Below are 10,481 nucleotides of genomic sequence, written 5' to 3'. Positions count from 1 at the left end.
ACTTTTTGCACCTGATTGTCAGCAATGTGTGATAGCAGCGTTAGAGAATATTAATGGTGCTCTGGGCTGGCTTTGGAAACATCGCTCAACATGGTGATCTATATTTCCTCCACCTACCGTTCCGGTGCACTACTAGGACCCCGTAAGCCTGAGGGCCTGCGGCGTCAGCATATATGGAGCAACCCCTCTCTCCAACCCCTCATTAAACCGTTTATCATTCCCACCCTTGTGTTTTACCACACACTTGAAACTTAGCTACAGGATAACATGCCTTGAAACCCCGAGCACCCTTGCTGACCGGCCAGCGCTGGAGGGCTTTACGATACGCCGAAACCATGGCGACTAGATGTGAGCGAACAGCGAAACGTCGTGGTGAATTGGACGTTCCACAAGCAAAATTCCACTACTTCCTCCAACTCCCGGCCGAACTACGGATCAAAATCTACAATCTACTCCTTTTGCAGGAATCCCCAATTCTTGTCACGCAAGCCATGTGGGTTTCTATTCTCGAACATGATAATATTGCTGGTCTTGTAACATTTTGTTGCGTCGGTAGCTACTTTCCGATCTGGGAGAGGGGTAAGGCTCCCTGCATCGAGCTCTTCTATGTCAACAAAGGCGTAGGGGCAGAAGCAAGGTATCAATTCTATTTCATAAACACATTCTCCTTTTGGGAGGGTACCAATCTTTCGGCCTGGAAAGAAGTGGCGACGCGATTCATCGACTGGTACGTAGGCCTGTCCATCGCGTTCATACTCCAACCAGTGTCTTCGCTGTTGAGGGGGTGAATTCTTTGTTGGCCTAGCGCCAGACAAAGAGGCCCAGCTAACTGATCGACTGCTATTCAGGATCGAGAGTATTGGAGAGAACGCACTTGCGATAAGGAGTGTCAGTAAGTTGCAACAGTGTTCCGTCATGAACCTCGTTGATACTCCTATGAGATGAGACTAATCCAGACCATCTGCACCCCCAGAATACGTAGTAGACGCCAACTTTACCCTAGTTCCCACAACCCTTCCACTGTTTCGCAAAATTGGTCAATGCTTCCCCAACCTCAATCGTCTTCTCATTCTGTATGGCCGGATCATGGACGGTGAGCAGGGGCTGATTGTGTTGCACAACTACATCAAGGAGATTCTGATGACGAAGTTCAAGGGGGTTAGGGATGTGCAGTTTGGATGATCCATAAACTGCACAGTTGATATATCCTGCATTTTGGACGAAGATTGATCTGTTTGCGGTGGCTTCTAGGTTCATCATTAATACAAATTCCCTCGTTAAAATGCCACGGCGAAGTTCCCCTAGGCCCTTGAACACGCGCGGTCGAATATTACCCCATAATATTAATAAGTCAAACCCAAACTCAACACCATCAAGTTCTTGCCGGATCCCAGGTATTGTTGGATCGGCGAAAGAAGCTCGTTTTCGTTAAAGATTCGCGCAGATCTTCGTCCTGGTTAATGGATCATGGCTGCCACCACACCAATGACGCAACAAGATGGCAAGGAATTATTCGTGACATCATAAGCATTACAACAATTCCAAAAACATCCTGCATATATAACTTAATCTGTCTCCAGGAGTACGGGTAGGAGTTGCTGAAAGTTAAGTTGGTATTCGAACACGATTCATTGTCGTCTTCAGAGCTTGCCGTTGTCCCAAACCAATATCCAGATTCACATAGGGAGACACCCAAGTCCCTCCATAATACTTTGAAAGCCCAGCTTGTACATGCAAGAAGTGCCAGGCTATTTCTTACTGTACTAATACCACCCTGAACCTCCAGTCCAAGTTAGAATTCAAGACAACCAAACATGTCAAGAGAGACAGCCGATGGAGACGTCCGGGGTAGGCAACTCAGTCCATCTTTCCAACACTCACCAAACCATTTCATGACATATTACTAATTATGACACTTCCTCGAATCAAACTCAGAGACAAATCTCCCACAAGCCCACCCACGAAGGCGCCTCCGGCTTCCGTCCCGGCGACCCATCCGCCTTGAATCAGCCCGCCAAATCCCACGGCCACGTCGCCCCTGAACCCGGCGGCGCCTTATCCATGCCCGGCGCGACAAGCGGCGACATATACAACGCTTCAGCGCAGGCCCGTCCGATGCAAGGAGAGACGTCGAACGAGCTGCGCAGCAACCGGACCCAGCGCTCCGGCCTTGAGGGCCGCGGGGCGACGGCGACTACCTCGGAGGAGACGGTTGAGGGCCGGGCAAGAGCGCTGGGTGCGGATCTTCCTGAGGGAGTTGAGAAAGGGGGCCGTGGAAAGGAGTCCCGGGCAGAGGGGGAGGAGAATGCCTCCGCGGCGGAGGTGGCGGCGGAGAAGGCGAGGAAGGGTTGAGAGGACAAGATGGCTGGAGGAGGCTCTGCGTCGACAGGGGGCGGCTCTCTAGTAAGGAGAGGCATGGCAGGGATAAAAGGAAAGGGAGTGATTTCTTTGATCGGTGGGGCCCAAGGATGCACAACGACTGAATATCAAGAAGCTCCAGACGCCATTCTAAGATCTCACGGAGGAGGAAGAAGAAAGATCAAAAATGGTGACCAAGGTCCTGCTCGCGAGGTCCAAAGGCGACGAGTTAATACATCAGGTTCTGCGGCCCAATCTGCCTGCGAGGTCGCGAAGTGGCGACTTCCATCATGGTCTGTGAGCCAATCCCTGGATTCTCTTTGGGTTGATGAGGCCATCCAGTGTATACAACGGCTATGACAAAGGATATCAGAAGACTCCTTAATTTTCTTGCTTCCTGGCCTCGTGCCATTGTCTTCGACCATGCAGAATCGAACCCGGACGAGGTCAGATAGATGCCATGCCCCAGCCTCATTAACTGAGGAATGCTGTCATGTTGAGAAGGGCGACACTGGGTGCGTTGACATGCTCGGCGAGCCCGGACAGTGTGCAGAATCATGCCCGACGCAAAGCATAGTCGGAGCAGTGATCAAGTTTACCAGAGAAGATTCCATAAGAGGCTCTTCGCATGTTAAATAGATTGCCTGGTCAAGTGGCATCTGGCCTGTTAAATGACCCCATGGGCCTGACTAGTGCCATAATATCGTATGGTATATCCTTAAAGCCAGAGTATTAACAAGCAATAATAGACCTCTATAATTAGGGTACAGCATTTCCCTGACCTACTTGCCCACTTTCAAGTCATCCCTCTTCACATACTGCAAATTCACCGGTGTAATCGGCTCTTTCCCCCCAAGAACAGCCAGAATATTCCTCATACTCAACTCCTCAAACCCTCGATGTGTCTCGACCGTTCCGCCAGCGTTATGACACGTCAGCATGACCCTGCCCGGGTGCTGATCAGCTTTTGGATCAATGCTTTCCTGGCCCGTCAAACCCTTTGTAGCTAGCCTCAACAGCCGTGGATTCACCCTCGGCTCATCTGCATGCACATCCAACGCTGCGGCACTGATATGCCCCCTTTCAAGCGCATCTGCTAGAGCTTCTTCATCGACTAGAGATCCCCGCGCGACGTTGACGAACCGCGCACCCTTGCGGAAGCGAGCGAACCGCTCGGTGGTGAGCAGAGGCTGGCCGTCGGGAGAGGCCGGGGTGCAGAGCACGACGCAGTCAGCGGAGGAGAGGAGGTCATCGAGCACCGGGTGGAATTTTTCGACATTGACACCCTCTTCGACGTCTTTGGGTTTGCGCTCCACGTCGTGGTAATGGATCCGCATGCCAAATGCCGAATGACCCATCTTCCAAGCAATGTTATGCCCGATGTTGCCGAGGCCGATGAGACCAAGGATATGACCCCTTGGGTTGTGGCTTGCCATGGTGGCGAGGGAGTGGCATGCCCTGAAGGCGGCCTCGGCGTCAGACGGAAAAGCAGAGCCGATGGTAGCGGCGCCCATACACCATGGCAGGTGCCGGAATGTGGAGATGATCATAGCTACGGCAAAGTCGGCGACTGCCTCCGCCGCGGCAAGGCCAGAGTTGCAGTAGATAATTCCTGGACGATATGTGAGTGCCGGGACTCGACAACCGCTGAATTTAGGTGCCTTGACAATTACTTACCCCTTTCGCCAAGTAACCTCGTGTCCGCCCAGTCGAAGCCAGCCCCGGCACTGGCAAATACCTTCACCGTAGGTGGTAGTAGCGAGATCAACTCAGCATCCCACTTGCCCATCTCGCCGCCGCTCCCCCAGAACGGCCGGAAGATGGCGCTGAAGTCTCCCCATCGGCGCTCCTTGAGGGCGCAAATGAACTCGGAACGCTCCCGCTCGGCATCGCTCGGACGGATAACATGGAATGCTTGAGTAAACTCTTCGTAAGTCTTCAGGTTGTACTTGATCGGGTCGCCGATGTGGAGGACGATGGGCCGTGTTGGTGCTGTCGGCCTCTGAGTCACCGGTGCGGTTGCCGGCATGGCGGACCCGGCGGTTAGGTTGGATGGGCTCCGCTCCGGGTCCGAAGTGTCCGAATGTATCACGGTGTTTGTCGGTTGAGTCATGGCAGCCGTGAGCTGATCAACGGATAATCTTCAACGGCGTGGGTCCTCTCTATTAGCGGCGAATGCTGAAACCTTGGCTCACACTTTGCACGGGTGATGTTCCAAGTTGTAGTAGGACTTGACACTGTCTCAAACACAGATAGAGGTGATCCTCTTGGGCGTTCAGGCGGGAGGAGGAGATTTGGTGGTGGCAATGGCCCAAACCGCCCCGCTAGGGCTGCCGCGATAAGCTGCAATAATGGTGACGTGGAGCGACCGGTCGCCGGCTGGTGTGCCGATTGCGGCCGGCAAGCTGCGGACCATGGTGATACGGTGGCAGAGTCATGATCATGGGTCAGGGTCCTAAGACAAAAGGCGGTCACGGATCGAGGTTGGAGGATACGGAATCCATGGATGTTTGTTTGTTTGGCTGGTTCCTGAGACGGAACGTTGGGAAAAGCAGAAGATGCGCCGGGCGATGATCATGTGCTTCCGGTAAGTTGGGCGCAGGCCAGTGAATGCATTCCTTGCAGACAGCAGATGCAGCAGCCCGGAAGGACCAGCCGAAGAACGGAGTGTCAACTTAAACCCTGATGGCCCCGATGAAACCCTCAACATGGAGAGGCCCTCACTCCGCCTTCTTCCTGTCCTTCTCTTCCTCCTTCAACAACCTCGCACACCACAACGACCCGCCCATAAAGAATAAGTTTCCGATGCAATCAAGCCACATCCATTTGTTGATCATGCCCTTTCCCGGCCCGATGCCGAACCAGAGGTTCCATGCAACGAGGTAAGGCACCATGGCCAAACCAAAAGCCGTGAAGCTCGTCACAGTCATGTCGGCGGTACCCAGCACCAGCGCGCATGTCATGGCTTGCGCACCGAAGCATCGCATGCACAGCCGTGTCGTGGCGTTGGCGAGGGCCGCGAAGGCAGGTGTAAACCCAAGGGAGATGACAGATTGTGGATGGAAGAGGCACCTAGGTGCGATGGTCAATTGACGGATGCTAGAATGGACGGATCGGTAGGTGACCTTACCATGCGCCAAGGCCTCCGTATGCTGTGGCCATGGCGGTTTGAAGACGGCGGACGGTCTCAAGTCGTTGTGGGGTGGCCATGTTGTTAATTGTCTTGTTGAGATTCGGGGTCCTGGGTTGACACAGTTCTGCATTCGTCTCTGGTCGGGGATTTGCTGGGCCGATTGTTTGAACTCGGAACGCCCAGCCTTGTAGGGTTGGTGTTGGTAGCGTGACACATGGCTGTGGCTTGTCGGGCTCCTGGGGTCGGTTCCGGTTCGATGCAAGAATGGGACTTGATCCCTCCAACAACTCGTCCCGACATTCCTTTTGATATAGGAATAATGACACAACATAGTTCTGTTTGCGTCTCTTTCGTGCGCACATTACAAAGGATACAAGGATAAGTAATCTCTCCTTTACCAAGATCTGTTGACTGTTCAACACTTTTTCATGCACCTGGGTCTCTGGTCTGGGCCACGACCCCTCTTCAATGGTGCTTTTAATACCCCGATACAATATAATGCTGCCGCTTATACTTCGTCTCATTCGCCCTTAGTGGCTTTCAAACACTCCATAAGGGAGCCTTGTGGGAGAAAGCGGGGCCCATATGAGTCCCAACAGATACTTGTACGGCTATGACTAAAAGAGCAAACAGTTTCTGGAGTATATCTTGTCTGGCAATGAGCCAGAATGTTCTCTCTGTTCTCCCGTATCCCTTCTTTCCCCCTCTCCAACCTAACTGACCCAAAGCCCACACCCTTTCTCATCAGCTCTCTGACCATACAGCCAACTTCTCCACGTGAAAGACTACCATCGACTTCCAGATAGGGAACCATGATGACCCATCCCTGAGACAAAGGTTCGAGGAAATGACGTTGAGAGATACCCACATTGATCAGCCTATGGACCACAACAAACCCAAGACACAGGCCGGCATTCTCGAGAACATCAATAACTGTGAGAAACCTTACCCACATTTAGCTCTTCTTGAGAGATACGCAGGAACCGCCTTTCCTTTGACTCTCCGGACCTCCTATGGTCTCGTCATTGAGACTGATAAAGAAAAGATCGTTGGTGTTCGGTGTGAGGATCATGCTCCTGTGAATATGGATACCTTGGAATTTCTCAGCAGTGACGATGAAAACGATGACGACTACGATTGAGACTATGGATGTTGTTACACCAAAAACGAACTGGCTTGTGCTGCAATGGCCAAATCACCTTCCATGGTGGCTCGTCTCTCGTTCCATAGATGTACTTACTACATCTACCACACAAGTCAAGGAACTCATTTGTTAATACTGAAGCATTGGTGGGAGGGCATAGCACGAACACCGGTGAGCGAAGACTTCATCCAGGAGCACTTCACACTGCCTTGGTGCCAGGCGTACCTTGGATGGATTGACAGGTGCAACAAGGCCATCGTGGCCAATGAAAGCCACATGGGTCATGGGTGGGAAGTGTTCCCAGACGTTGAAGAAGGCCTCATGTGGGAATTTTTCTGGCAATATGGCTTTCTATGCAGTATGGAGTCCAACTGGCAAGGCTGAAATTTTGCCGGAGCAAGGGCTGCTCGACCGTCTATTATGAGCCGTAGTCCAGGGATGTGTGCCGTATCGTCGGATTTTCTTGAAGAGTTGAGCGACGCTTATAAAGGGCTCATGGAAGATGAAAGAACGAGTGAGCACGGTGATATGGAGGGGTCGTTTTGACTTAGGAAAGATGACCAAGACACACAAATGTGACTATTCTTCCGTCACTGCGACTAATCGGGACATCCATTGACATCGTCACTCAGCACCAACACTTTCGCGATCCGCCTCATCGTCAGTCCGTACGTGCCGGTGCTCAGTCACGTAATATTTCTTCATTCCACTCCGCGATAACTCCGCTTCCCAAATCGTCGCTCGAATTTCCACATGCTGGGTATCCGTAAAATTGAGTGCTTCTCGCATTAGGCGAACCAAGTGGTCACAATGCCCTTGAGAAAGAAACGTCGGCTCTCTCCATTTGGCGGCGTAATGAGGTAACGGATTGTACCGGAGAATGAAAGAACGCAAGTTGGGGAGCAGACAGCGCAGTTTGCTTAGGGCTTGAATGGCTCGTTCTTGTCTTTTCAACTCGGGTAGATGGCCTATGTCGACTTCTATGGCAGCAAAAGAAGCTCGCGATTAATTAATCATGATATGCGTGAACATGCTGTCTCTCAGGGTGCTAAAGTCTTACCGATACTCTGGATTAGGTGACGGTATTTGCCAATTTGTTGAAGACTGAGTAAACATGTGTCAGCTGCTTTCCACAAACCTTTGGCCGTTCCCATCCCAGAGCAGACAAAAATGACCTACCATTCAACCTCTCTCAGATAATAATCTGATACTTGTGGACTTGGACCTTTGAACCACACGAATGGGTGGAACACAAAGGTATTGACGGTATAAAACCGCTCTGTCGCCTCAGCGGCAATTTGCTTGCATACCATGAGCAGGCGCATGTTATGTTTAGCTCTGTACCATTCACGGTATCGTGGCCATCCGCTGTCCAAAAAGAGATCAATAACAGTTCACAAATGCTTCTGAACAGGGAGCTTGAGCCATCAACCTACGCCTGGAATGGGGCAAGCACGATGCCCTCCGGCTCCCACAATGCCCAATCATAGATCATCATCCGGATCTCAGCCGGCATGGAGAGTAGGTAGCATTTTGTTGGCTCGGTCGCGTGGCGGAGGGTTTGCCGGCGCCGCTTCTTGATGGTCCACTTCGTTCTTCTTTTTCGCGGCATGTTTCTATCGATGACATGGAGGAAAGAAGTGATAAACTCAAGAGAGAGTTAGGTAGGTAGTCTTAAGTGTTCGCTGATACCGAAGGGGTGGTCGAGCTTGGAGTTGCTCTGCCCGCTCAGCCCTCTGCTTCTGCCTGCCCATTCTGTCATACCGGGCCAATTATCCTCCGCCCGCATAACCGCCTGCCAAGGGCCTCAACTTGCGCAAGGCAAGGTTGGTGTGTCTTGTCCCTGGGTTCAGTTGAGACCACTCGACTCAAGCAGTGCCTGTGCAACATGAGGTCGCACTTTCGTGCAAGGGGTTTAGTTGGGGTGGAGATGTTGAGTGCGCGGTGCAACTTACATCTTCAACCCCTTTTGAAAGGTATTGTCAAGCTACAACGGGTCGTCAACAACATTCCTTGCTGCTATGCCTGTTGTCACAAGCAATGCCTATTAGTGACGAGATACCAAGGAAATGTGGTTGCAAAATGCAAAGCCAAGTGTCCCGGTATTAAACAAGCACTTCCTTGGATTTGCCTGCTGCTGTGTTTCGCACCGAGCATATTGAGATAAAACCGAATTGCCTACATATCCTATTGAACTCACCCATTGTTTGATGCTGAAGAGTCTGGACTGTGACCGAGAGTCTCTGATGATTGAGAAGTCGTTGGATATTGCAGTAAATAACGTGGCAGACTTTACTCGGCCATGGGCCAGAGTCTAAGAGTCGCTCCCATCCTTGTATTGTAACCTCTATTGTTTACCAAATGTCCAACTATTAAACCTTACGAACAACTGGACCTTATTTTTGGGTTCCTATTGGCACCTCCTGAATGCCATGTCAACAATAGGATCCTTCCCATATTTGTCTTTCAGTATCTCAGCTAAAATCGGCATTTACGATCCAGGTACCATATCTTCCCACAAGTTCTTCCTACTTTCTTTCCTTCCACAGTAACTCCAAACCTCAATCCTACCTTAAATTTGCATCTGGCTAACTTGCTATCCCCATCAACATCAAGAGTTGTCGACACCATCACTCGCCATGATGTGCCATACCAATAGCTTGCTCTCCATAGCAGCCCTCTTAACACCCTTCGCCAACGCCCACATGCAACTCACCTCCCCTCCGCCCCTGCGCAGCAAGCTCAACCCCCACACCACCCTGGAAACGATTGACTACAGCCTCACCTCTCCCCTCGGCACCGATGGGTCCGACTTCCCCTGCAAAGGCGCCCTCTCCCTCCTCGGCAACCCCAGCGGGGCTTCCGTGGCCCGGTGGACAGCCGGGGAGGAGTACACCTTCACAGTCTCCGGCGGCGCGGCCCACAGTGGCGGCTCGTGTCAAGTCAGTCTGTCGACGAACGGGGGCAAGGAATTTCGCGTGCTGAAGAGCTTTGAGGGCGGATGCCCGGTCTCTTCTTCCTCCCTGGGCGAGGTGGACGCGACGTTTCGGTTTCGCCTACCCGGAGATACGCCGGCCATGAAGGGGGCGCTGTTTGCGTGGACGTGGTTCAACAACGTCGGGAATAGGGAGATGTACATGAACTGCGCCGTGGTGGATGTGGATCCTGGCCGTGGAGGAAGGGACAAAGTCCCGTTTCAGAGCCGACCGGCGTTGCTTGTGGCTAACATCGGGAATGGGTGTTCCACGATCGAAGGGAAGGATGTCAAGTTCCCTGACCCAGGACCTGATGTGGAGGTCAACTCGGTCAGCGGCTTGGTTAATCCCGTGGGAAACTGCCCGGCTTCCAGCAGGTCAGACAGTCCAAAAGAGGGATCGAGCGAGGAAACGAGCGACGAAACGAGGCCGGGAAGTAAGGCCAGTGGTGAAGCTGACCCGGAGCACCCAGGTAAGACTCAACTCATACGGTTGGCATGTTACTTAGGAGAAGCCGCAGCTAACTATTGTTGGACAGGTTATACCCCCGGAAACGACTGGCCCGAGTGGTTCGTGTCTTCGGCAGTCAACCATCATGGCCATGTTTACTTTCGGATCATGCTCTGGACGGTGGTTTTCGCGTTTCTTCTCTCTTAAGGATATCTTGAGGCATGAATGACGGCCAGGTGGGAAAGCAGGTGGTCCCATGAAACAAAATGACAGCAAAAATAGAGTATTTGCAGGTTGAGACGTTGGGGGACCAACAGCTACTAGATATTGCCCTGACTCAGTCCCTCCGGGGTGAGCCCAGGGCAAGGAGAAGCGAAGCGCAGTTTACGCGATTCTTCAACACAGCGGTTAACACACATCC

General features: G+C 52.1%; 6 protein-coding genes across 6 annotated transcripts; 3 read left to right on the top strand and 3 right to left on the bottom strand.

Annotated features, from left to right (window-relative positions):
- Positions 1-335: 335 nt before the first annotated feature.
- VTJ04DRAFT_7643 (uncharacterized protein) lies at positions 336-1,182 on the top strand (the record flags this gene model as incomplete). The annotated part of the gene is made up of 4 exons (XM_069365993.1): positions 336-493; positions 557-727; positions 849-892; positions 974-1,182. The coding sequence occupies 4 exons, from the start codon at positions 336-338 to the stop codon at positions 1,180-1,182; spliced, it is 582 nt and encodes a 193-aa protein (XP_069216972.1).
- Positions 1,183-1,833: 651 nt separating this feature from the next.
- Positions 1,834-2,352, top strand: VTJ04DRAFT_7642 (uncharacterized protein; the record flags this gene model as incomplete). Its single annotated transcript, XM_069365992.1, has 2 exons — positions 1,834-1,848; positions 1,936-2,352. The coding sequence occupies 2 exons, from the start codon at positions 1,834-1,836 to the stop codon at positions 2,350-2,352; spliced, it is 432 nt and encodes a 143-aa protein (XP_069216971.1).
- A 788-nt stretch (positions 2,353-3,140) lies between these two features.
- On the bottom strand, positions 3,141-4,471 carry VTJ04DRAFT_7641 (uncharacterized protein; the record flags this gene model as incomplete). The annotated part of the gene is made up of 2 exons (XM_069365991.1): positions 3,141-3,970; positions 4,036-4,471. The coding sequence occupies 2 exons, from the start codon at positions 4,469-4,471 to the stop codon at positions 3,141-3,143; spliced, it is 1,266 nt and encodes a 421-aa protein (XP_069216970.1).
- A 607-nt stretch (positions 4,472-5,078) lies between these two features.
- On the bottom strand, positions 5,079-5,568 carry VTJ04DRAFT_7640 (uncharacterized protein; the record flags this gene model as incomplete). The annotated part of the gene is made up of 2 exons (XM_069365990.1): positions 5,079-5,430; positions 5,489-5,568. The coding sequence occupies 2 exons, from the start codon at positions 5,566-5,568 to the stop codon at positions 5,079-5,081; spliced, it is 432 nt and encodes a 143-aa protein (XP_069216969.1).
- A 1,691-nt stretch (positions 5,569-7,259) lies between these two features.
- VTJ04DRAFT_7639 (uncharacterized protein) lies at positions 7,260-8,247 on the bottom strand (the record flags this gene model as incomplete). Its single annotated transcript, XM_069365988.1, has 4 exons — positions 7,260-7,615; positions 7,696-7,739; positions 7,815-8,003; positions 8,072-8,247. 4 exons carry the CDS (start codon positions 8,245-8,247, stop codon positions 7,260-7,262), a joined length of 765 nt encoding a protein of 254 aa, XP_069216968.1.
- Positions 8,248-9,340: 1,093 nt separating this feature from the next.
- Positions 9,341-10,267, top strand: VTJ04DRAFT_7638 (uncharacterized protein; the record flags this gene model as incomplete). Its single annotated transcript, XM_069365987.1, has 2 exons — positions 9,341-10,082; positions 10,149-10,267. 2 exons carry the CDS (start codon positions 9,341-9,343, stop codon positions 10,265-10,267), a joined length of 861 nt encoding a protein of 286 aa, XP_069216967.1.
- Between the last annotated feature and the right edge of the window lie 214 nt (positions 10,268-10,481).

The sequence above is a fragment of the Mycothermus thermophilus genome, assembly GCF_041956435.1.
Source record: "Mycothermus thermophilus strain CBS 625.91 unplaced genomic scaffold VTJ04scaffold_5, whole genome shotgun sequence".
Classification (NCBI taxonomy): domain Eukaryota; kingdom Fungi; phylum Ascomycota; class Sordariomycetes; order Sordariales; family Chaetomiaceae; genus Mycothermus; species Mycothermus thermophilus.
Note: the sequence above shows the minus strand (reverse complement) of the source record. Positions and strands in the feature narration are given on the sequence as shown.